The sequence below is a fragment of the Silurus aristotelis genome (assembly GCF_946808225.1).
Source record: "Silurus aristotelis genome assembly, chromosome: 4".
NCBI classification, from domain to species: Eukaryota; Metazoa; Chordata; class Actinopteri; order Siluriformes; family Siluridae; genus Silurus; species Silurus aristotelis.
The window spans coordinates 4,247,383-4,274,480 of record NC_139577.1 but is presented as its reverse complement, the minus strand read 5'-3'; the positions used below and the strand labels follow the sequence as shown (position 1 = coordinate 4,274,480).

Below are 27,098 nucleotides of genomic sequence, written 5' to 3'. Positions count from 1 at the left end.
TCCCGCTTTCATCTATCTGTCTACCTTTATCCAAATGGTTACCCTCAACATGCTGCTGCTGCTCAGAGTTCTGTCCTGTGTTACACTTTCCCATAGTGTTCTCTGCTATCAGTGATCGGAACTGATCAGAACACACTGCACCTTCACTTCTGGAAACAATGGCATCAGATAAACCAGAGCTCTGCGTGGTAATTTGCATGCATGCACATTTGTTGAATATCTTTCTGCATTCTGCAGGGAGAAAAAAGAAAAAAAGAAACAATATGTTGATATTATGAAAAAGAAAATGATGCTCCTGATGCTCCCGCTCCATAACGTACTAAACCCCCCCCCCCACCCACCCACAAACACACACACACCCCGCCCACAGCCCAGTCCTTTATAAACACACAGCATGCGCACACAACGAAAACATGCAGGTGCGTAGAAATGTGTGTGCAGTCATGCTGCATTTAAGCTGATACAGTGCACGAGAGAAAGAGCACACTTCAACATCCTGTCCTATGCAAGCATTTACCCATATGTCTGGCACATACAAAACCTCTGTCTGAACCACAGGAAATCAACAGGGAACAGGGCAATCACACACACGCACTTATGTGCGCACACACGCACGCACCACACACACAAATTATCATGCTTTTATATATATATATATATATATATATATATATATATATATATATATATATATATATATATATATATATATATATATATATATATATATATAATGAATAATTGCATTTGCATGCATGAAAAAAAAAACCTTGCTAGACAGCTCAATTGCACACATCTTTCAGTTAAAAACAACATTTGTGACAGAGTAAACCTCCTCCAGATTCTCTCAGAGAAGTGCTAGCCTGCTTTTGTTCATTTCACACACAAATGCGAAACTGAGAAATCCCAATCACATGCACACATAGCTGTACAAAAATGAGAAAAGGGGAAAAGAAAGCTAAATGAGCAGACTATCAAATGCACCTCAGGTACGGTGGCTTGTTGGAATAATAACAACAGCAAAAAAACAACAACGTGAATACAGAAAGGGAAAAGAAAAAAAAAGGTTCCCACTGCGTGCTCCGTTGTACGTTTGAAGTGTGTTTGCTGGCAGCTTGGAGGTTGGAGGTTGGCGGTGGCGGATGGCTTTTTGGGTTTCTGGCTCAGATCTGGTCTGATCTGGTCTGGTTTTGGGGAAACGTGCACTGGTGAGGGCTGAGGTCGGCCCTGCAGAGAGCTGAAACCAACACGGGTGGAATTTGCATGAGCCAACTTGAATGAAAAGTTAGAAATGGTTAAGGTTAAAGCGAGAGGTGTGGTTAATGTGGTATCTTTTTTTCTATGTGTAAAAATCACACAAAATCATTTGGGCTTATTAGAATTTGATGGAATTTGGTGTTCAACTGCTCGCAGTTTCTTTTTGTCTTTCTGCTGTGGACTTGAGTGTGATGAATGGGTTGAAACTCCTGTATATGTATATGCTACATATGTAGAAAAGAATGGATGATGTCAGAATTGTACACCATGCCAAGTTCTGATATTCATTCAGTAGCAGTGGTGAAGTTCTCATACCGATCTAGACCCACTGACTCATCAGGGAGGTTTGAAAATTAACCATCGAGGACTAAAAATACTTCATTTGCAAAAGAGCTTTTGATTCTTATTTCATGCACAAGGCCACAAGAATGGAGTTTCTGCAGTACTGCACAGATTCATATAAGAATGTTTTACTAACATCTTTCTTCTACCCAGTGCCTAAAATCTCCATCTGCAGATCTACTATACTGTATATAAGTATGTATGTACATATATATTTATAAATATAATGTGTACATATATATTTATAAATCATTTGAGTTGCTTGCATCTGTAATTTAGAATCTGTGAAGTAAGTATGTCACCTAACTTCCTTTATGATTTAATAAAAAAACAAACAAAAAAAAAAACCCAGCAGGTTAAGTGCTTCGAGCAGAATTATAAAGTGGGACTCGCACATGTCGTGCGAAGGACACATATCGAGTGTGAGAAAGAGGAAGGACGATGGTTTGGGTGCAACTCTGTGGAAAGAGGAGGGGGAATGGTGGTAAACATGTCTAGTTCTCTCTCTCTCTCTCTCTCTCTCTCTCTCTCACTCTTTTGATCTTTTTCTTTTTATCTCACTCTGTCTGTGAGACGTTCAATAATGACAAGATGCAAAAAGCTGCAGATGAAAAGAATAAAAAAGAATCGCTTTAAATATTTTTTTAAAAATCTATTTAAATTTTACTAGGTCAGTGATACCATTTATTATACCTGTAAAAGCAAGCGGATGCGCTACTTTTCAGATGACTGACAAGCCAATAGTTTGAGAGTGTAACCGCTGAGGCTTAAATAGCACAGGGACCGTCCTGCTCGTGGCCTAATTCTGCTGATGGCGCATAAGTGTGCATCCATTTTGAAACAGAATAAGCGCACTCATTACTATATAAAAGCAGTCTAAAATCAAGGAAAATAAAATACTTCACACAAAAGTCTAAAACGAGACCTTCTGACACATAAAATATATTTAAAGATGTTGTTAAGAATTTGCATTCAAAATGCAATGTTTCAACAAAAAACAAAAAAACAAACAAAAATAACCCCATGCCAAACCATTAGCATATGGTACATTTAGAACTGTGCAATAAGGAAAATAAGGACACAAAATTAAAGTACTCAAGGCTATAAAACTGCACAGTCCACTCTTCTGTTCTTTTTCATACACTCTGACAATGTGCTGATTTAGCCGTTAGCATCATCACCTTTTAACCAAATGTTTTTTACCCAGGCTAAAACGTGTCAAGCGAGGACGGCCACTGAACCTCAGCGTCCCTCGTCCACCCCTTTGCTGCATTCCCTTCTTTATGAGTAGCACATGGGGAAGCCTGCAATTTTTATGCCACAAAATAAGCCCCTGTGCAGCTGTGCTAGCAACCGCATGTGCTAGCCACCGCCCGGCTCAGCTCCACCCGTGGGGCGGAGGGTCACCGGAGTTATATTAAGCTTAAATACAGGGGCTTGATAAACAAGGGCACGAAAAAAATTGTTTCCCTAACCCCAGTGTTGCTTTTGACCATTCTCGATGGCGGTTAGCGAATGACGCTGCTAAGAAACAAACTTGCAAAATATAGAGCAGATGGTGTTTGTCCCAGTCTCAATCGCCACACGAGATTTATACGCTCACAAAACGGCTAAAGCAAACCCCCGACCTGGTCTCATCAAGTGTCAGAATGAACAGACACACAAAAAAAGAAAAACTGGAAAAAAATCTCGAGTTTTCATATACCAGGTCAACTTAATCTGAGGTAACAATTCATATGACAACATAATTGCCCACAATTCAATCATAAGGTCTTGTTGATGTCTAATCTATTTTTTTATTTATTTTTGTATTTTCCCCCACAACTTTGGTGCTGGATGTTTAAAAGCGTTCCCACAGTAACTTCCTGAGTCATGTTATTTGGACGAGGACATGCATCTGTGCATCATCTGATCTGTCAAAATGATCCAAACGGTAAAAAAAAACATTGGTAAGATTCCAAACGAGTTAGGTATGTTTACATGGTGTTTCAGACTGACTGTAATCAGAATACCGGCATTATGTGGTGTCATGGTTGACTCAGTCGGCAGCACCTCATAGAAAATTAGGAGATTTGAGGTGTGTGAGTGAGGCGTGTGTGTGTGTGTGTGTGTGTGTGTGTCTGAATGTGTGTATGTGCATGAGGTTAAGCCAGGGCACTGCTGATAAGCATTCAAGTCACTCTGTGGCCTCGTCCATAGTCCACATTGGCTGGGAGCTTGTCATTTCCATACCAACACACACACACATTTTTAGGACCATGTCATTTGGCCTGTGCTGCCACCCAACTGACACACAAGTGCTCATTAGCAGGGCAGTGAAGGTGCGAAGTGGTATGTCCAACATTATACAAACATACACACACTCACACGGCTGTAGTCTATTTCATTTTTTTTTTTTTCACATTGTACAAGAGCGTTCAATGTGTGTTGAGGGTATATATATATGTCCTATGTGCTCATGCAACCCACTAGAATGCAACCCGGGATTTTGAAAGAGCTTGCTGGTGTTGCATTTTGTCTTTTAAAAGAATATGTATACTTTCAAGTCAACCACACAATGCAGGAAAGATGTTTAGATTGAAAGTGGTACGATGGAAGTGGGTTGATGTGGCACCAGAGCCCCTGTCCTCGACTCCTAGAACCAGTAGACTAAATGCTGAGCAATACACACACCCACACACATCAATACAAGAAAAAATACACTAGAAAAATGCATATTCATACATGACCACAAATTATGTCAAATGACTGTCCAGACATGTTGTAAGGCTTGCTGACCAGTGGTTAGACCGAAAAGGACTTAGCATGAAAAGAAATAGAATCCCAGACAGACATACAAAAAAAAAATATATACCAAAAAGAAAGAAGAAGTTGGGAAAACTTCGGCAACACTGTTTCATCAAACACTGAAAACAGCTATCATTTTTTCTTAAAAAAAAAAAAAAACACTTCTTTGTAAATATTCTGGAAAAACTGAGTCATCACAATCAGGTCAAGCAGAGAGAGAGTGAGAATGTGAGAGCTTCTAATGAAGCTAGGATTATGATACTATCAAGTGGTAAGTGAGGGTGGAGGGTTGGTTTAGCAGGCCCCAAACCACCAGTGCACATACACACGGCTCACACACGCTCTGCCTCCGCTCTCAGTGCTTATTCTGCTGTTTGCTTGCTCTCAGAGTGCTTCGTTTTCCATCATAGGCACGGTAGATTTCTACCTTTTGCACTTTGGTCTGTTTTTTTTTTTTTTTTCAATTCCAGTCATCAAACACTGTAGGCCAGGATCGAACGGCCTCTGGTGAGGAAGGGGAAATCATTTAAAAGCATCTGATGACCAATCAGACAGAAGGAAACTACAGAGCACCAGTATGATTGTAAAAGAAGGAGGGAATAGGCCTGTGACCTCATGTGACATGTGACCTAGGCTCCACCAATGGAATGGTGGGTTGGGCGAGGAGCAGAATCGCCGCGGGAGCTGTGACCAGATGTGAGACTGTCAGTCCATCACGCCGGCAATTACCACGACAAGAGTGACTCACACCTGAAACTCCAAAACCAGAAACCGACAGCATCTGCCGTCCTGTCACAGGTATGTTGGCCTCAAAATTTTACGTTCGCCTCATTCTTGTCCTGTTTTTTTTTTTCCAATGGTACTTCGTTCCATTTAGGCCACCACTCTGTCTCTCCACACTCGTGCATATGTTGTTCTGTTAGCAAGCTTGTGGCTACAGATTCCTGTGGTGCTCACCAACCCTAAATTCTTGGTTGTGAGCAGCCTATGTGGTCCAAGAAACTCTTTCAACCACCCTTTTTCTTGCATCTCTTGTTACTTTCAATAGGCTGTATCTGCTGGAGTGGTCCAGAGGGCACTGCTGGTGCAAAGTCTGGCCCTTGTGGACATCACACATGGCTTCGAACAGCATCTTTGACTCTTTTAGTAACTACTCGACTTTACTCAGAGGTAGGTCTCTGTAATGTAAATGTTTATTTCAGTATTAGGTGAGACATTTACATCAAACCAGTGTCACGGATCACAAGCAAGCATCGTTCAAACTGAAAGAACTTTTTACATGTTGGTCTAGACCTTGCAGGTGCAACCTTCGTTCAGTCATTATGTCAGAACTAGAGCCCTTTAATTGAATTAAAATAAGTAAATGAATGAATAAATAAATAAATATATACATATATATTATTATTTTTATATTAAAGGACAAATAATTATGGCGTGTGCCAAACACTGTCTATCAATCGTGTGTTTTTCAGTGCTGCCATGGTGTAATGGCTTTCCTGCCGCCTGGTGCATTATCTGGTGCACTCTGTATCGGCGCACTTTCATGTAGACCAACCTTTACTGGAACTCTGAAACCATAAAACAAAACCAGTGTACTTCTCATCCATTTACTCCCTTGAGTGAAGATACACTCTTTGCCTTTTTGTGGTCAGTGGGCCTTCAGGGTGTGTATGTGTGTGTGTTTGTGTGTGTGTGTGTGTGTGTGTGTGTGTGTGTGTGTGTGTATTGCCATCTACTCCATTCTTTGAGAAGCAATGGCTTTTTAGTGCAAAATATAATGGATCCAGTGTCACGTGTGACATGTTACTAGCTAATAGGTTTTTTTTGCACTGTGACCGGCGTACCTGACGATACATGACCGATTATTTTTATTGTAAAATACAGTTGTTCTGTGGCACTACCATCAGTTTTCGCTTTTGGACTACAGAATAGTCTGACGAGATGATTCAATAAACGAAGGCAGACAAATTAAATTCATGAATTGGCAGCACTGAAATTCTATCAGCAGTAAGTTACTGGGAAAATAATTTAGAGCACAACTTCGTTTGTGGTCTCTTGCTAAATACCTTTCGAGTTACTACTTGAATTTAGAGATTTCGTTGTTTTTTCTTTTTAATTCATACCTCATTTTTGTAACTCATTTTGTTTTATTAGGTAGTTAAATTTCATTGTGATATTAAACAGAAGCCTGATGTCATTCTCGCATGTGGTGGTAGCTGATTGAAAAATTTAATTAATAGATAACAATGTTTACATCTGTAACCAGCTGATAAACTGACATTAATCTTATTCAGAATGAGCCTGTTTCTTCTTGGTAAATTTTTGAGCTGGGGGAAAAGACAAAATTTTTTTTGGTAATAAACAAATATAGAAATTAAGGGAGGTCAAAAAAAGAAAAATAGAGAAGAGAGAGGGAGAAAAGTAAAAAAAAAAAAAATCCCCCACTTGACTTGGCTTGCACCAGTTAATAAGAGACAGATACGGGACCAACCCAAAATTGTTTGCAGAGTGTTTTTTGCGGAGCTTCCAAGTACTTACCCACTCACACACTCTGTTTCTAACACACACACATACACACATACACACTTACACAGACAGTGGTTTAAATAAAAACGTATGTGATTGGATAAGTGACAGTAATATGTGTTCGCTGGAGCCGGTTCAAAATATTTCATCTCATTCTTTCTCTGTCCCTGTCCTCTTCTCCATCTGCCTTATTATTATCAGCTGAATTGTCATTGTGAGATCTTTTGTTTTTTTTCCAAGGCTGACATTTCAGTGTGTAATGTGTGCGTGGAGAATGTAGAACTGGCAGGCGGAATGAGGAACTTAAATGCCCACCATAATCACTATTGGAAATCATTAGCGCGAGTACAATATCCTTTTTCAATTGCTCGGTCGTGAAAATTAAACCAGGGAAAGCATTTGATGGAGAAGCCAAGAGGCCAATAAAACACTTTTTCTTTTTTATATATAAATTAGTTCATGGAAGGAACAAATCCCTCAGGGGTTTGACAGTTTCTTTCACTGAAGTAAAAGACTAGTCTTTGAAACGGACATATATTCTGTATTCTGTTATTTGAGTACAAGATTTTGTAACACAAAAACCATGATGATGCGTCACATAAATAAATCTGCAAATGTACAACTATTTCAAAAGCATGACTAAATTGCACTGGCATGTCTTTATGCAGAACAATTTTTATTGTAGCAAACTTTATACACTATTCAAGAGCATTGCAGCTTTTAAACAGCTTCTTAAATGCTGAACCATTCGTCTATAAATTATTCAGTAGTTACAGCAAAATAGTAAATACGTGATTACTTTATTTTACTATACTAACCCATACTGTTCATATGCCACTAAACACATCGTGAACTTACGTTCTCACACTTGAGTATTTAAAAAAATAATTGCATGCCACTGAACAGAGCGAAACGAATAATTTTCCTCTCAAAGCAGAAAAAAAAAACAATACAAACAAAACAAACAAAAAACTTAACAATCTTGTGGGATCTTTTCCATTATCTCGAATTCTACCAGTCTTCCATCTTATAATCGACATATCTAAAAAAACTCACATTTTCTCACGTATATGTTTTTATTTACAATAATGGAAGAAGAGAATAGAGAACCGTTAAGTCGGTATGAATCAGATTTCAGTAATGGTTTATTTATTTGGAAATGTGGGTTTTAAATTCAATTATGAAATAAAACTATCTGTATATATATATGTATAGTTTCATTTAAAATCTTTATATACAGTCACTTTTATGTAAAATTATTCTAGAATTATTTTAACCAAATGGGAATGATAGAATGTAAAATTGTAGGCGAATGCCAGCCAGTGCGTGTATAAATTCTGGTGTTTGAAAGAATTGATAATGTATTTTTGACATAAAACATGATTTCTAAATGATTATTCTTATTCTAAACAACATTTAACATAACAAAATGAGGATATTCTGCAAATTTTACATATGATATTAATGTCAACAACCCCATATGATAAACTGAGCATCACCTAATAGTTTCTACCACTACAAATAGTTTCACGAATAAGCGCAAATACTTTCTACCACTACAAACAGAAACGTCTGACGGCGGACAAAAAGAGCCACAAGTAAACACAAGCGTTAGTCAGAAACAGTGAGACGTGCTGCATACATGAGTCACAATGCAGACAACGTTTGTCATATAAAGAGTGATCAAATCATGGTTGTGTTTAAAAATAATAATGAATTAAACAATTATCTACTCAGGCTACAATGCTGATGCTTTAGTGTTGATCACTATTGCAAATAAAGTTGCAAATGGTAGATGGTTTGATTTATGCTGTTACATGTGAGAATGTAATAACCTTATACAATGCGATGTGTGTGTCTGTGCTAGTTAAACATCCTGGATGATATTTAGATGCTTGCAGAGGAAAAAAAAAGCCCTATTCCAGATTAAGATTTGCAATGAACACAGCATATAAATAATGTGTGCTATTATATAATACTTGAAATAAACGTATCTGCTTATTTGTCATCCATGTGAATCTATAAAGGGGAACACAGAGTGAGTGTGAGCTACTTGCAGAGCAGCAGGTAGGAATATAAATACATGTTGATATGTTCACATGTGTGTGTGTTTTAACGTGCTAATCTGATGCAGACTCTGTTTGCTTCTGTTGCTCACCAGTAACCACAATGAGGTCACACCTGCTGCTCTGGAACTGCAGTTTATTAATGCTACACACACAAGCACACACACACACACACACACACAGAGACAGAGACAGAGTGAGAAAGACATAGACAGATAAAACAGGATGCTGCTTTGTAAAACTAAGCTACAGTATGGCTGACAGGTCTCTAACAGTAATGGCGTGTAACCCAGTTTGAGAGCCTCTAGCGGTTACATGCTGAACACGTCGTTTTATATTGCCGCATCCCTCATTAAATCATCTATTAATTAGTATTTAACGTGACAAGAATTGGTAGCTCAAGTCACAGATGTCTCAATTTATATGTATTTCAATGAAGCTGACAAATTGGGGTCTGCACGATTGAATGACTTTAAAGGGGATGGAAAGGTTTTATGACTCAGGCTGTTCAGGCTATTTGGGTGCAAGAATTGATGTTTTTTTTGTCAATGAAAATGACCATAGCATGAGTTCAACAAGCGATACAAAATCGAATGAGTCAAACCGGTCAAACGATTCATTCTTGAATCTATGAAGACACCGTGGTGCTATTGAGTTCTTACTACGGTCAATATTTACAAATATACACAAGCTGACTCTGCAGTAAAATGTATAATGAATATAAAATATTAGGGTGAAGTTAGAAGTTGTATCAGTCCTATACATTTTTTTTTTCAATAGTTCAAGAGTTATTGCCAAGTTTTTAAAGCTAAGAACCATTATCACAATGCATACTGAAAGGGAACACGTCAGAAAGCTGGCATGGCCGTTTGCCTGTACTGGAAGCAGTTCACCCACTGTAAATCTACACTGGCTTCAGTTTATTAATCTCATAAACACATGGTTCGTGCTCCTCTAAATTGATGCATCGGTTTGCTGGATTGGATTCAAAGGCTTTCCTTTGCTCCTTTCCTTGCCCCAGAAACATCAAGAGGCGAGATGTTTAACTGTATATTAAGAGTTTTTCGATATTGCATCAAAAGGGAACTAATAAAAAACGCATGAGAGTTACGGCGGAGGGTCCCGCTCCTGCGTCTCATTTGGTTCAATAGCGTTGCGATTTAAAAAGCACTGCGCTGGCCCATGGTGACGGACGATCTGGAGATGATTAGCAATTGTAAACGTTTGGAGAGTGGGGGCGTATTTACTGGGCCTGGGCTGTTTGCTCGTTTTCAAGTTCTGCTCGAGTTTCAAACCAGAGAAACGTTTATCATTTAAGAGCTACTTATTAAGATAAAGGAGCTGGTGGGCGATGGCGAGACGAGTCTTGAGCGTCTCTGGAAGGAGACTCAGGAAAAATAGACGTAAAACATTGTGTCTAGAAACACATGTCTGCGTAGCTCAGCATGATTTATACAACTTGTTTCGCATTGATGTTGCTGTGAGGTATACTACTGAAAAATGACCAAAGGTTCAAATTCTTACTTCTTTGAATGACATTATCAAGACTATAAGATTTTATATTATCTAACTAATTATTATAAAGCTAGCTGCATAAGCTAAGATGTGAGGTAACTAAATTATTCAGAACAGATCTAGGAGCACAAATCCTTTATAAGTGTATTATATCCTTTATATTATTATTATCTTTACTAAACATTAATAGCTTAACACAGATTCACAGATAAACATACTGTACATGCTAGATTAGCTAGCTATCTAGAGACCACACAGGGAGAAAATACAATACTTGGAAAATGGCCAATATCAAAGCTTTAATAATTTTCTTAGAGTGATTCGTGGGTGGTGTGCTCAATACAATTAGAGAAAATAAGTTCAACAAAAATGCCAGAAAGTTCATTTAAAGGTTTGCTGCCTGTTAGACACATCATCTGCTGATTTTTTCAATAACAAAGGAACTTTAAAGGCGAAGGGCTAAATACTTTACCGAAATTAGTTAAACACAAACACTTTCATCATAAAGCACAGAAAACAACTCGTGTGTAATCATTATAAATGTTATTACTGCTTTGCTGAAAGACACAAATGACTAAATCTGTTGTGACACAATGTCGGAAATGTTGTAGATTTATGGTGTCTAGACCAGTCGTTTCAGAAAAAAAGTAATTCTCTGGCCTGGAATGTTTGCTAAAAAAACTAAAGCAAGGACATTCGAACTATACAACTGTGTCCCAAATTTAAAATCAAACACATATAAATCCAACCCGGGATCAGGTTTTGGACACCATGATAAGTCTTTATTTGCTGAAAGAGGAAGTTAAATAGTTTCTGTGAACAATCACGTAGAGGTTCCTGGCATTAATTAAAGCCATACGCTGCTGGTAGTGAGTCCTGAGTGGCCTCACTGGCTATGTTTCATATTTAGATAAACACTTTTTTGATCAGTGTGTGTGCCATTGCTTTGGCTTTAAGCGAAAAAAACAGATTACACCAAACGAATGCAACACAGTAGCCACAACAAAAACTGCAAAAGCACACACACACACACACACACACACACACACACACACACACACACACACACACACACACACACAATATTCATGCGTGTTTTTCTGCAACTTCAGCTAAATATTAGTAATAAACAACTTGTTTTGAGCAGATTGACATAAAAGCGATGCGCAAATAACGACTTAATTTGAGTCTCTCAACCGTTATTTGGAAAGAGATGAAAGAACACTGCCAGCTGAAACCTGGTTTATAGATTGTAATTATACAATAATACAATAATGATAGATTGGATTATTATTATCATGTTTCAGATGCAAACTCAGTAAGCATTACTTTTTCTAAGAGTTTATTCTGGAAATGTTGCCACAAAAAAATCCTACACTTTTGGTGTGAGATTAAGTTTATAGAAAGGTTTATAGAAAAAATATACTGTATACTGTATGTACTATGCTCATATATACTGCACTACTGTGCTAGTACTATATACTGTATTACATTCACAACTGCTTTTTCATACAAAACAACATACTAAACTTTATACAACAACATCCTAAACTCATTCTAAACCTTTTAACGTTTAACTGTCGGTAAAGGTTACTTGCTTAATGTTTTGGACTTTGGCAATAGGTTTAGTTGCATCACATTGCTTCTAAGTAAAGAAATTTAATTTAAGGGATGTTATGCAATGACTGTCCCGTTGTTGGACAATACTACATTATGTCACATGTCTCATGATCCATACAAATCAGAAGAAACAACAGCAAAGTCATATTAATAAGAACTATGAAAATGCACTCTCTGCATGCTAAGAGAGTGTCACCATTCAATCATTGACATTTAGCCGTGTTAAATGGCAGGCTATCAATTAATACATTTTGGATGAAGATTATTTTTCAAACAGCTCTGTTTTGTAGACGTGTTTTCACAGAAACAGGGTGTGAATATGAGAAACTGAGAAAAGCAGATCCGTTAGCCTTATTCTAACCACACCTTTAGCACCTGCAAGAACAATAAATGCTTATCACAAAAAATTTCTTGTTTTTCATTAGCTGCACATAACTCAAAGAGAAAAAAGAAACATTTCCAGATGATTACAGATCATCCAGATCATTACAGCATTTCAATATGTGAAGCGATAAGTGGATGACAGTGTGTGTCTGACAACATCATGTTGATTGAGCAGAAAAATCTGAAAGATTTTACAGTGTCGAGCCTCAACGCCTCTCCATAATCAACATCCAGATTGCTCTACTTTACCTAGAATATTTTGTGCTCAGCAAACAAAAGTGTAAGCCTGAGCAATTAGAAATGGCTCATTAACATGAGTAAGTAATACAGATATTCAGTTCCAATGACATTGTTTTTCCCCCTGATATTCCAGTTGGCAAAACTTGACGTTAATCACCAAAACCACAGCACCACCTTATTCAGTGTATTTGGTAGTTCAGTTGACATTATGTAACCCTTTGTGTCAGCCTGGGTTATGAAACTATGGTAAGAGCTGACCAGTTCTCTTTATTTGAAGGATTCCCCCTTACACGGTCACACACTCACACATACACACACTTAAATTGGTTGTCTTCTTTCTTCTCAGACTTCCGCAGTCTTGACTGAGGTCGGCCTGTCTGTGCCAGTTCTCACGCCACTCTTAAGACACAGACACAGACACAGATACACACACACACAAAGCGCGTGAGGAGTCACAAACAATGACCATTTACTGCTGATTACTCGAGTCTCTTGATTCAGCACTTTCAATCTCTATGGATATTCATGAGCACCAGCAGCTGACCACAGCATCACATCCTCCTGCATATTCCACTTCACAATTTACAATAAACAACCAAAAATGAAACTATGCCAAAATCTGTAATATTTTATATGCTAAGTAGTGATTTAAAAAAAAAAAATAATGAATGAAAATAAATGAGATACAGAAGGCAAGGTTTATGTGATGGGTTAGCAATGGGTCCCTGGATATCTGGGGATTTCAACTTAAACCTTATGATTGCTACTAAATCATCTCTCACTGAATTATCACTGCTTCAATATCATTACGGTGAATTGTAATGACCTCAAGGTTACTTAAAGATCTAGAAAAATAGATCTAAAAATATTCATTTAAATCTCATACGACCTAATCAACTGTAATACTACATGAGCGACATTGTTCACACAGAAAGTGTGATTTTTTTTTAAATTAAAAACAAAACAGATGTTACCATGATTTCAGGCTAGTGTGTGTGTGTGTGTGTGTGTGTGTGTGTGTGTGTTTGTGTGTGTGTGTGTGTGTGTGTGTGTGTGTGTGTGTGTGTGTGTGTGTGTGTGTGTGTGCTCGGTTTGTGGAAAGGCATCCAAAATGATCTATCGCCAACATGGAAATCTTGTCATGCGGTATGCTTTCCAGACGGGCAAAACACTCACAGTTCAGAACATATTTAGCATACAAATAACAGCATCAAAATCTTAAATGTATATTGCTCCTGTAACAGCAGGCTCTGAGTTCCTTTTCTGTCCTGCTGAGTTTTTATTTTCTTTTTTGTCAAGTTTTTCTCCCCAATGAAGAAAAAAACTCTTACAAATCACAAACTCATCACAAATGATGACAAAACTAAATTTGACTAGTCGGCCTAAGTCGTGGACTGAAATCAGCTTTAAAAATCACATGCAAATGTGAAAAAGTCCAATTTCCTGTGCCAGACTCTATATATTACCTCCAACTACTTGACTGTCAAAAATGATTCTGCAAAGATTTTTTTGCTGCTAAAGTCTCTTTCTGCTAAAAAATATTTCCTTATAGTTTTACTGAATAAAACAATAAAAAAAATAAAACTTCCTCATGACTGGAGGAGAAACTGGAGAGAGATAAAATGGAAACCGTGTAAGAGTTAGAGTATTCTATAAGATAGTGCTAAAAAGATTTTACTTCAACATTGGGGCATAATTTTTGGAACAAGAAATTTGTATCATAAGTGCCATTCATGACTTACCTTGATAGGAAGTCAAACATGGCAGATGGTTAGTGCTGATGTCATGGATTTCTCGTTGTCTTTAGCTTTGATCAGCTCAGTGACACAGACTGTGTTGATTAGCTGATTAAATCTGATGGCTAGAATCATGAAGTTCTTTTTGCAGCACTGGTAAAATAAGTTTACACTTACCGTCAAGAAGGACCAAACAGTGCAATCAGAAGAACTGAGAGAGAGAGAGAGAGAGAGAGAGAGAGAGAGAGAGAGAGAGAGAGAGAGAGAGAGAGAGAAAGAGAGCGAGAGAGCTGATTCTTAAGCTGAAGATTAGAGAAAAGTAGGCAATTGAAAGCAAAGTTGGAAAACATAAGAAATATATTAATAAGTATATTTTAATAATAAAATGAATGTCAGACTCAGTGATCTGGCATGCCAATATTATTAATGAACTTATTAACAAATGAACTACATGATTAAATTATCCATTAACAAAACTTTCCTTTAATCAAAACTGATTCTGCACATGAATTTATTTGTAAGTCTATACTATTTGACCCAACACTCTTTCATGTCTTTCAACCCATTGCATGTACAACACACAAGCATTACCTTTCAAGAACCTAACAGCCACTAACTTTTCAAAGAACCCTTAAAGAACCATTTTAATTTCATTGCTGATACTGCAGAGGCCTGCAAGATGCAAATGAGCCCATTCTAACTAACCACACGTTGTGATCGCTCAGAGTTTCCAGACATGGTTTTTTTGGGTTGTTTTGATAAGTCGTTATGTTGATGCGATAAAAATACACTGGTCAAATTAATGCAGATCTTTAACAGACAAACCTTCAGTTTGTTTAAACACACAAACAAATGCTGTAGTACTCTAATCTCAGTATGCTACATAGAAACATATTTTGTGTGGACTGTGAAAAGCAATTATGTTTTTAGTACCAAAAAAAAAAATCTGCATTAACCACTTACCCTGTCAACTCTACACATAAACAATAATAACTTTACAATTCATTACTCTGTATTCTGCAATTATAATTGATTTTTAATATCCATCATCGCTATCGGACATCCACCCATCATGCAGATCATGCAAAACAGTCTCACGCTTTCTATGAAAAAAGGTCTCAAATCTTTCTTAATGACTGCATTCAAGTGATACTGAATTAAATTTAACTTTGCTTGTTCAAAACGTGAAAAAGTGAAAAGCCTCTGATAAAGACACCCCTGGGCCTGAAGCATTGCGGTTTGAATTGTCATGAGCGAGCATGTTGCGAATGTATACAATCGTTCGTTAAGCCTCAGAGAGAATCAGCGCAGATGAAGTTGTTTTTGAGATGAACACAGAGCTGCACTCTGTGCGTGTCTGCCAGCTTCTCTCCGTCTGCCTGTCTCTCCCTCTCTCTCTGAGTTCCGGCCATGATGGGAGACCACCACACACGAGCACAAAGGGGCATTGTATTCTGGGGGGAAAATGTGGTTAGCAGACGGCGCTAGACGGCCCCAGCGGTTGCTGGCAGGCAAGCGCACTTCCTAGTGTTGACTCCGCATGAACACTCATTTTGGGAAAGCCCTGAGATATGGCAGCTGTGGTGGCATGCTTTTACGTGGACTATTTTGGGAGCTGCCTGGTTGGGGTGGAGTGGGTGTGCATCCCTCTCTTTTTCTCTCCGCTGGAAAGGGGCTTTACTTCTCAGCATTTGAAATCTGTTTAAGCAGCTTCTATGGCAAGAAGGATAAAGTGGAATCTACTGTGCGCATGTATGTGTTTAAGCTTGTTTATGAGGATGTTTATTTCGCCTTCACTCAATCGGAATGGTTGCACATATGTATTTAATATCCCATGGAACATAATGCATATTTAAGATAATAGTATGACGAAAAAATAAGCATTAAATTAGCCGGAAGTGTCTAAATAATAAAAAGAAATGGAAACATATTTCCTTTTAGAGGACATATAAATTTGTATGAGTCTGTGTGGCCTAATATTTTAAGCACAAGCACACTAATTGACAATAATTCAAGCCTTCTATGATACCACCTAAAAAGAAATGTTTATATTCTAGACATCAAAAAAAGATAACTTGGCTTGCTTAAGTAGGTTTCTCAGATAATTCAAGCATAAAAGCTTTGTGGGAAAGATGAACAACTTTCTCAAGCCGTGCCCATGATTAACCCCACCCACTTTACAAAGAAAGAAACTTTGTTGTAGTGCAGGAAGATGTTGGAACATCAACAATTATTCATCGTGGTACTGATTGCGACCACAAGACCAACATTAACCCAATTGTGGAACCCAAACACCACATATGAATGAGTGAAATAGAAGATGGTATGAGTGGGAGAATTGGCATTGATATCATCAACATGTATGAGCAGAGAAAACACAGAAGCGTCGTAGGATAGTGTGGTCGTGTGCTGACATCATAAACATGCGCCACAGTTAGGGGTTCTGACCTCATAAAACAGGGCGAACCACTTACACGGATAGAGAGATAACTCGAGAGACAGCCTCGCTGATTTTTAGGTTTCTCCACACCACAGAAGCTAAAGGACAAGAAAGACATATTTTCTGCAGTTTAATACTAACTAGTTGCCTAGGGGGAAAGTAGGGACAACTTGTAACTTTTTATATGACTTGGCCTGGGAAACTGCAATTGTGAGATTGTGCTACGTTGAGTCATCGTTATTATTTATGTTATTGCTAGCTTCAGAGCCAAAATGGTATCAACCCATGTAATGAGATACATATATTAGTCAAAATACACACAACTTGGGACTTTTCTAAAAGGAAGAATTGAGAGAGTCAGGAGAGTGGGAAAGAGAAACAAACAAGAAAGGGAGAGAAAAACAAAGAGACACGGCCTGTATGTTGTGGCCGGGAGAGTGGGAGGAGGGGATGTTACTGTCATTTTGGCAACACCGACACACATATTGCAGCCATTACCACAGTGGAAAAAATGTTTTTTGCAACTTGCAATTACTACAGATTGCAGAACGGCCTCGTAGCATAAGAGGCGCTCAGAAGAATGAAACAAAAATGTGTACTATATTGTTTGCTCACATGAATCGTAAAATACGATCTGCAACGTTAACATGTGCAAAATTATAATTTCTTCATTATTATTATATAATGTTATTCACATTATATAAGGGTTAGAAGATCTGTGATACATGATCGGTGGTAAAAATTAAGTAATAGGCAACAAAAATAGAAACTGCCCGTTGTCTCAGCTCATGAGCAGCCCCCTCTAGAGGCCAGGTGATGTTTACCTTATTATACCCTTTGGTGAAAGAGCAAAAGGGCATTTAGGTACTGATACAACATTTGACTATGACATATAATACAGCAATCTAGGTTTAGCTACGTATGCTAAACATTTTCAGGTTTTAACTGCTATCAAATGACTGTGAAACACAATATATTCCAAAAGTAAAAAAGTTTTCAGGAATGTAATACACAGAGTGGCTTTTTAATCCTTTGACTTCAAGTCAAATCGAGTTTTTAAGAACATTTACTGGTCACAAGTAAAACACAAGATGCATGAGAGTCCCAGTACAAAGCATGCTATAATTCTTTACTCTGCATTAGCAAATGCATGCTGTATTGACTAAACATAAAGAGTGCATGCATGGAAAATCCAGCAACACAATCAGCATCAGTCAGATTTTGTATACATTAAATATGTATTTTATCAGTGTTTATTCTACATCTTTCACCACAATCCCATTATGCTGTAATATGTCTTCTAGGAAAACACAGCCTAAAGCTTTTGCCAACTCTTTAATAAAGGCAGAAACCTAGTTTAACACTAATGTGTGTGATAATGATGATAACAGCATATCAAAGCTAAGCAGATTGCAGAGTAGAAATTAAATAAGTGTATTAAACATATGCTATAGGCAAATGCCTAAATTAATCATTCCATTTAACTTACTTAAGGGCCCAAATGTGATTTAAATGCATCTGATGATAATGTGGGTTGGCTGCAACTGGCTAACTCTCGATCTCTTTATTTCTCTCTCACTCTTTCTGTCTGTCTTGCTGCCTGTTTGTTTGCATGCTGGCTCGGGGCAGAAGCCCACTGGCCTAAAACTCGACTAGACACTTTTTACGGAAGGAATGCACTCTGTGGTTTCGAGGCTCCCTCTCTCTCTGTAATTTGCAAATGCAAAGAACCGTGCAGCCGCCCACGGCTGGCAAAGATGAAAAATCAACCAACTTGTGGTGGTTATTGCCCCTGTGTTCTGCTTGGGTCAGTGTTTTCTAATTGTGTTCTTTTAGTCATTCCTTTAGTGTTTGCAGAAGAGCTTTACATAAAGGCACGGTTTGATATAAAATGCTAAGGAACAGCACTCATGCGGAGTACTCCTTCATTGAAAATGCATAAAATAAGCAGCCTGATGGCATAATGTTAGTAACAGGTATAACCAAAGTTACTGTTGTGTTAAAAACAACATTCCTGTCAGGTAATTTACCAAAGAAGCAGGAGCAAAGTCACTTGGTGGCAGTGGTAGAAAAGGCACACAATACACCCACCTACATGACCGCACACACACACACACACACACACACACACACACACACACACACACACACACACACACACACACACACACACACACAGAAATCTGAAAGGTGTGATTTTATATATATATATATATATATATATATATATATATATATATATATATATATATATATATATATATATATATATACACACACACACACACACACACATATATATATATATATATATATATATATATATATATATATATATATATATATATATATATAGAGAGAGAGAGAGAGAGAGAGAGAGAGAGAGAGAGAGAGAGAGAGAGAGAGAGAGAGAGATAGATAGATAGATAGATAGATAGATAGATAGATAGATAGATAGATAGATAGATCACACATTTTACTGTAGTCAATGTCACTGATAAACAATTTAGTGCATGTTAAATGTAGTGCCTCAGTGATTCACGTTTCCAAATGAAAGACAAACTGCTCCCTGCGCACGTTTTTTTTTTTGTGTGTTTTAAGGTTTTACTTGCACTCTGACTGCAACACATGCATCATCTCATTGACACCCGCTTTATTGAAAATGCATGAACCGAACATCCTGATGAACAAATGCATTTTTAAAATCCTCATATACAGCCCTGTGACATATCGCATGGACCGAAAGCCCTCAATAATCAGATCATGATGAGGCTGCATCTGTCTTGCCATCGTCGCTGATTAAAGCCGAATGAGCTGCAGTCTGATAGCGGGCTTCTTTGATCTTACCGCGGAACAAGCGCTTCTCTTTGAACTCGTGAATGCCGGTGGTCCATTTGTAACGAGTCACGTCGTTTTTCATCACGTTATTACTCCGCCGCCGCGCACTGCCCGACTTTAAGACACGCCTGCTTTAAGGAGGAGGATTTGGAAAAGTACACGCGGTATTAGATGTCCGCTACACGGGAGCTTTAGAAACTGTAGAAAGTGCGCGGTGAAGAGGCTGCAGAGGTTCGGGTGACAGCAGCGCGGTTAAACGTGTTAATAATGAACAGATGCCACGCGAGGGGGACGCGCCGCTGCTGCTGTACTGCCAGTGGATCATTTGGGCCATCTAACACACCCTAATTTGTATTTATTGTTTACAAATAAACCTGAGATATTGACCTGTATGCTTCAAAAGCTTGTGTGGTCAATCTTCTCTTTCAGTGTACAATTTGGTCTGAAGTTGTATTTTAACAGCTGACCAATTAATATTGAACCTGCGTTAAATTGTCTCTTACAGGACACTTGTCTTTTGACCCAGTATTGTGCAATTTGCATTAAATCCGACCCGACAAAAGAGGAAATTAACATAATTAAAAATAGTAATAATTAAATAAAAAAAATTATAATAAAATAATAATAACTAAAAAAATTATCCGATCAACAAAAACATCATATTTTATAAAATGGTTTAGGTTTTAACTGTAACAGTGAACATTTTATCCACAGTTTATTCAATGTAAGTGAATTTGTTGGCGAAGGGCAGCTAGGTTTTTTCTTCAAAAACACGTATTAATTTCATGGACAGAATGGAATGGATAAAATGGACAAAAATTATAAATGTTTTAAGGTATATTTCCAATCCCAATCCCAATCCCAAGGTCAGGTATATCAGGTGAGCCAAACTAAAACAGTGCAGGGCTCAGAAACACTACTTCATAATTATCCGCATAATACGTTAATTTGTGTTTTTATTTCAGAACGATTTTATGAACCGATGGATTATTATTTAATAATTTTCTGCTGATAAACAGCCTGTGAAAAACTGGCGTTCGACTTTTTAATCTTTAAGTTTTTACTCACAGAAATCGAAAAAAAAAAATAGAATATATATTTGCACACACATTCATTGCACATATCAGCTAGAAATGTAAACAAAATTACTTTCGTTTCATGAAATTATATTAATGACGGTATACACAAAAAAAAGAAAAAAGAAATCGTTTGGATATTGCAAAGAAGTATTACAAATAAAAAAAGGACATTAACAAATTACATAGTTATTATGAAAAATATTGCATTAAATCGGATGTGATGCATGTGGTTAGTTTTTTTTTTGTAATAATAACGTTTGTCTAGTAGTGATAATTTGGTTGGTTGTATAAGATATCATAGATGACAATAATAGGATCATAATAATAATAATAATAATAATAATAATAATAATAATAATAATAACCAAAAATATATATAAGACAGTAAATTAGAAAGTAGAATTCTGACATATGTATACTATTATTATTATTATTATTTTTATAATTATTGCATTTATATTGCTTGCTTTCAGAATTTTTATTGTGACCTACGAAGGTCCTTTACTGTGCACTAGTTCGTATTAACAGACTGTTTCGATATTTATTAGAAATGTAAAGTGTATGAGATTAAAAGAAGTGCCCTAACTGTACTGTCCTACTAGCAAGTATAATAGAATAAAAAAAGATTAGTGAGTTCAGAGCATGATTTTGACATTCTGACTACTGTTTAGTTCGCTAGTATGCGGTTTTGTACGCAGTCTGAATCAATTTCTCTGTCTCTAAACCTCAGGCTCATTTTAAACAGCAAACGCGCCTACTAGCGGTGACATTCTGATGGGAGGAAAGGGTGTGGTGCGTCCTTCACCATTCCCTATAACAGCGTTCAATAACGCATGTAGACTGTAACACGCATAATCACTTGTAATTATTGTCCTGTAAGAACTCTAAAATTGATGTACTCCAAGCTGTCAACCATAGATTATGAAACATATAAATTTTTATTAATATCATTATATTTTTCTTTGTTTTAAATACTGAAATAATAAAAGTCTTGCAATGTATATACAATACTCATGACTTATAAGGAATTTATAAAATGTTACATGTGCAATGCATTATCATTATCATAATTGTTATTATTGTTATTATAGCGGTCTTGTTGATGGAATTTCTCATATTATCTGGATATTTGTATTATTAATATTAAACTATTCATTTTAAAACTATAGTAGTAACAGTACTAAGCCAGTTTATTATCTGCGCATTGTCATAATTATTTAAATCAAATATAGTAGGGTTTTTTTCAATTCTTATTTTAAAATAAAATTTTATAAGCCAATTTGCAAGAATAATACCCACTGGCATTTAGAGAGCTTTGATGATGCCCGTCACTATTGCCAGAGTGTTTATCTTCTTCCAATTAGTAAACGCAAACTGTGTTTTAATAATAAACATGTTTACTTTAGTTTGCTTGATATTAGTTTTAGTATTCCAAGAATCTAACTGAAATTACTTCGATCTCGGGACACGGATTTACACTGTGACGCCAGCGCACGTGATTTTTTTTAACAGGTAAAATGTATCTCCTGAGTAACAGAGCTCAGAAATGTACTGCTAATAAAACTATTTAATGAACGTGAGAGATGAGCCTAAGTTCTCAGCTCCAGTGCGTTCGGAAGGACCTGCGTCCTGACTGGAGCCTTCAACCCAGACAGTGCTTTCGCTTTTGCGCCGCGTGATTTTCATTGGTTGAGAGTAAACCACGCCCAAAAATCTCGTTGGTGGATCACTCGGAGCTCGGAAACTTCTAAAATGAGTTGAGTAAACACTGGCGTGTGTAGAGCAGATTCAGCCTGGAGATCGGTGAGCGCACATCGAAGACTCCAACCAACAAATACTTGATGGCGACAAGGATCACACAGACACAGAGAGGATCTGATCAGCATTAAAAAAAAAAAAAATCGAGGGACTTTCTGCTTTCTTGATTTTCTTTTCTGGAATACACACAGGCCTTTTTATTTTATTTGAAAATTGGGGATCTGCAGTCCACCGTTAATAGATGAAATACAGCCCGTGCGTTTCTGATGGACGGAGACGCGAACTCTACGATAGAGCAAGTAGTGTTTTGATCGCACTGGGGCAGTGAATAAATAAAATAGAAAGTGCATGAATTTAGACAAGTTATAGACTCCGTAGAATCAAAATCTTTTTTTTATTGGTTTCTGTTAAATGAAAAAAAAAAACAACAACAAGGAGTTAGTCCGTGACGGCTGACTTCTGAGTGATTTGCATCTGGCACTAAACCGCTGCGCAGAAGAGCAGAGTTTTATTTGCGGTTTCTTGCTTTTTTATATACGTTTTTTTTTTTTGCTCAGTCAGTGGGAAATGCGATTCGCATGCTGCATCTAACGCTGCCAAGCTTCTCGAACAACAACAACGACGAAGAAAAAAAAACATTTTAACCACAACTTATTTTCTTGCATCAGATTTGCGTCTGGACTTGACTTTTTTCCATCGGCCGCGCGCACAAATAAACAAGCGTTAGGGTTTATTATTGCTGTATTTTTATTTGATTTTTTTTTACCCTTTATTGTTATTTATTTATTTATTTTTTTGCTTGACCCTGACCACTTAAACTCCACGGTTTCGTGATGCATATACCTGTAGACCCGACCACGACCAGAAGATTTACGCCGCCCTCCACGTCGTTCTCTTGCGGGAAGCTCGGCGGCGGCGGTGACGGCAGCACCGGCGTCTCGAGCGCCATGAGTGCGACGGGTAATATGAGGTCGCGGCACGCAACGGACCCGCGCTCGGTGGTGGACGTACTCGCGGACCACGCAGGAGAGCTCGTGCGCACCGACAGCCCCAACTTTCTGTGCTCCGTTCTGCCTTCACACTGGCGCTGCAACAAAACTCTTCCAGTGGCCTTCAAGGTAAACTCTCTCTTTCTTAACGTCTCAACTTCGTTTCACTGTGTACTGCACTGTATATCGTTGAAATGACAATAATACCTACTTTAATTGACTTGACTTTAAATAAGAACACCACAAGTCGGGAGGTAACGTGAACGATTTGTTGAGTTTTGTTTATATCCATTCACTCACCTATGTGCAGCTCAGTAGTATTTTTAGGATTTGTTTATCTCTGTTTTGCTCAACCCTTTACAGTTTACAGTTCGATTTAATAGGCATCCAAATAAACATCACATTAGACATGACTGAGACTTGGAATGTCTCTTCAACTGATCTGATAAAACTGCTTTCACAACTCAGAGGAAATAATTGCAGTTTGGGGCTTTACACGCCGATTTGGCAGTGCACATCTTACCAGGGCATGCCAAGCCAGTCACACCCAACAGAACTGAAGCTTTTAATTACAATTTTCAGTCTTGTAAAAAGCTTAAAACGGCTGTTGTTTGGTTTTGCTAAGCATTTTTCTGGACAACCTTAATAAAAAAAAAAATAATAATAATATATATATATATATATATATATATATATATATATATATATATATATATATATATATATATATACACATTTGTTTACAATAATGCATGATGAGGATAATGTAGAATAAATAAGCATATTTATTGCTGATGTAAACATTTGATATATTTGTATATATTAAAGGTATGTAATCGACGTAGTGTATGGTATTAGTGCACTGCTGCAAGTGCGTTATATAGACAACGAGTGCTTTGTGGTTTTCACCAAGGGTTTCTGTGTGTGTGTGTGTGTGTGTGTGTGTGTGTGTGTGTGTGTGTGTGTGTGTCATACCTGGGGCAGGTGGTGGCTCTCGGTGATGTTCCCGACGGCACCCTGGTCACCGTCATGGCTGGAAACGACGAGAATTACTCCGCCGAGCTGAGGAACGCGTCCGCCGTCATGAAGAACCAAGTGGCCCGTTTCAACGACCTGAGATTTGTCGGAAGAAGCGGCAGAGGTGCTTCAAAAAAATAGTATTTAAAAATTATATATATAAAATAAATAAACTAGATATAAATAGAAAGAATGTCAAAGACAAGCAGAAACCAAACCGTCCACCTGTTTGGATGTTAAGTGCCCTAAATAGGGTGCCTAAAAGCTGATTATTTCCTCATTAGAAACCGGTGGAGCTCTAAGCAACATTAGGGGTTTACCTCAGATTGTTTGTTATTTTACATAAAGATGTCTGATTAAGAATTTATTAAAATTTTTTGGGGGGATAGTAAATATTTTATGCAATGAATCAGAAATAGAACTACACCCTGAACTTGTTTTTTTTTTTTTTTTTTCTTAAACCTTAATGTAGTGGTGGACTTGCGGAGGATTTTCTCCTTCAGGTTCGCCTGTTTACACACCTTTAAAAAAAAATGGCTTCATCCCACATAGCTGAGATTCCTTCACAGCCCCTTTCCCCGTCGTTTCCTCTTTCTCTCCGCTCCTGGCTGACTTTTTTTCCGGTAAACGCCAGACTTTTAAACAGTTACAGACGGATGAGGAAAATTAAAAAAAAAATAAAAAAGGAGGAAAAAAAATACCTTTCATTTCTGCAGTCAGTTCACTGCACCCTGTTCCTCCAGCCTCCTTTCTGTCACACCCCGAAGCTCGCTACTCGTCCTGTCTCCACCTGAAAGACAGTTCGTCTGTCAGAAACAAGTCGACCACCGCCTCCACCTCCACCGCATTACCTGAGTGTTTCGACACCCGGCTATTTAACCAGGAGGCTGTGCGGTTTATAAGGATGTGACCGCTGTTTCTTCACCAAATAAAACCCCAAAACGCCGCTTCCCCCCCCCCCCCCCCTTTTTTTTTAAACAATGAGACCACACACACACACACACACACACACACACACAAACACACACAAAAAAACGACCGTTACTCAGCGCGCGCGAGATCCTGCCGCCTGGGCTTTTCTGAAGCGCCTCGCGCTCCTATAACGAACGGAACGACACCCAACCACCGGGCGCGTGCACAACAATCCAGAACATTCTGTGACTGAATCTCAAATGACCAACATAGAAAATAAAATAATAAAAATATAAATTTTATACAGGACATAAACAACATCCAGCCTGCTAAGATACAAAATAAAAATTACAGGCTAACCCCTAATAAACCGTGATTACGTAATACCTGCTTAATGCTAAGCTAATTACAGTACAGGAGTTTACTTTAGAATTATGTGGTAATATATTTATATATATACTTGCTAATAACTAAATTTTTATTAGACGTTATTAAAATATATATACACTAGATAAAGTCAATATAATCTTAGTGTAGTCAACTAACAATTCAACTTGTTCAAAAATGTCCCTAAATTACGCGATCCATGTACAAGTGAAATACTTGCTCTATGCTAAGCTAACTATAGGAGTTTATTTTAAATTGTATTTTTTATTTTATAAATTTTAATATTGTGGTTCTATATATTTGCTGATGACTATATTTATTAGCCTTTATAAGCTTTATAAGCCTTTAAAATATACAACAGATAAAGTCCTCATGTCTTACTATAGTCAACTAAAAAAATCAGTGCAAATACTCCAAAATTACATGAAATTAATTAGCCTTTATTATAATATAATATATTATTATATATTATAATATAATGTACACTAGATAATGTCCACTATATAAAATCACTTTATAGCCCACTAAAAATTCAACTTATTAAAGGTTACTCTCAAATACATGATCAATTTGTTAGAAAAATATTTGCTTTAGGCCTGACTGAAGGCTATAACAAGAAAATAAATGTTGTCTTATATCAAACATTAGATTACAATTAAAGTTGCCATGGGTCCTCTAATTTATTATTTCATAATATTTAAAATGAAATAAATAAATAGGGAACATGGTTCAGTAATCTGCTTAACGAATGCAGTTGTATTATTTTCTGTTCAGAGAAACTTAAAGTACAATGAGGAACAATTCAATTTATAGTACAATTGAGTTCAATTCATTGACCACTAATGAGAGACATGTCTTTATTATTCAAAAGTTTTCCAAATGGCATTTTCCCTCTTTTTTCCCTCTTTTTTTCCTCTATTCATATACAACATGGCAGGCCGATGGGCTCTAGATTGGGCATCTCTGCGCTACAGTTAATTGCAACAAAAAGTGTATTTTGTAAGAACATATTTTGAGTTTATTCTAAAATATGGCAGCATTGTTACTATACTTAGTATTTACTTCACTTTTATAAACCCTTATAAAAAATATAGCAAATAATACAGTATAGGTTAAAGGTTATATGTTTCACTAAACTTAACTACTAACTTTCTTAGTTACATCTTCCTTCAAGCGCCCCTTAAAAAAATAATATACACCCCAAT

The 27,098-nt window shown here is 37.2% G+C and overlaps 1 protein-coding gene and 1 long non-coding RNA gene across 3 annotated transcripts in view; one reads left to right on the top strand and one right to left on the bottom strand.

The window, feature by feature from the left end:
• Nucleotides 1-1,102: 1,102 nt before the first annotated feature.
• On the bottom strand, nt 1,103-25,617 carry LOC310725547. Of its 2 annotated transcripts, none has more exons than XR_014533409.1 (3): nt 25,296-25,617; nt 24,553-24,690; nt 1,103-1,237 (listed from the first exon to the last, which is right to left on the bottom strand). It is a non-coding gene; the product is annotated as an uncharacterized lncRNA (long non-coding RNA). The 2 variants fall into 2 exon arrangements; XR_014533410.1 differs by lacking the exon at nt 1,103-1,237 and adding an exon at nt 23,720-24,218.
• Nucleotides 4,698-27,098, top strand: part of runx3 (RUNX family transcription factor 3) — a 49,712-nt gene continuing 27,311 nt past the window's right edge. The window contains exons 1-4 of the mRNA XM_083540497.1: nt 4,698-5,184; nt 5,435-5,556; nt 23,438-23,706; nt 24,562-24,718. Of these exons, the coding sequence (XP_083396623.1) occupies nt 5,502-5,556; nt 23,438-23,706; nt 24,562-24,718 (481 nt within the window). The 5' untranslated portion in view covers nt 4,698-5,184; nt 5,435-5,501. The remainder of the gene's footprint in view (nt 5,185-5,434; nt 5,557-23,437; nt 23,707-24,561; nt 24,719-27,098) is intronic.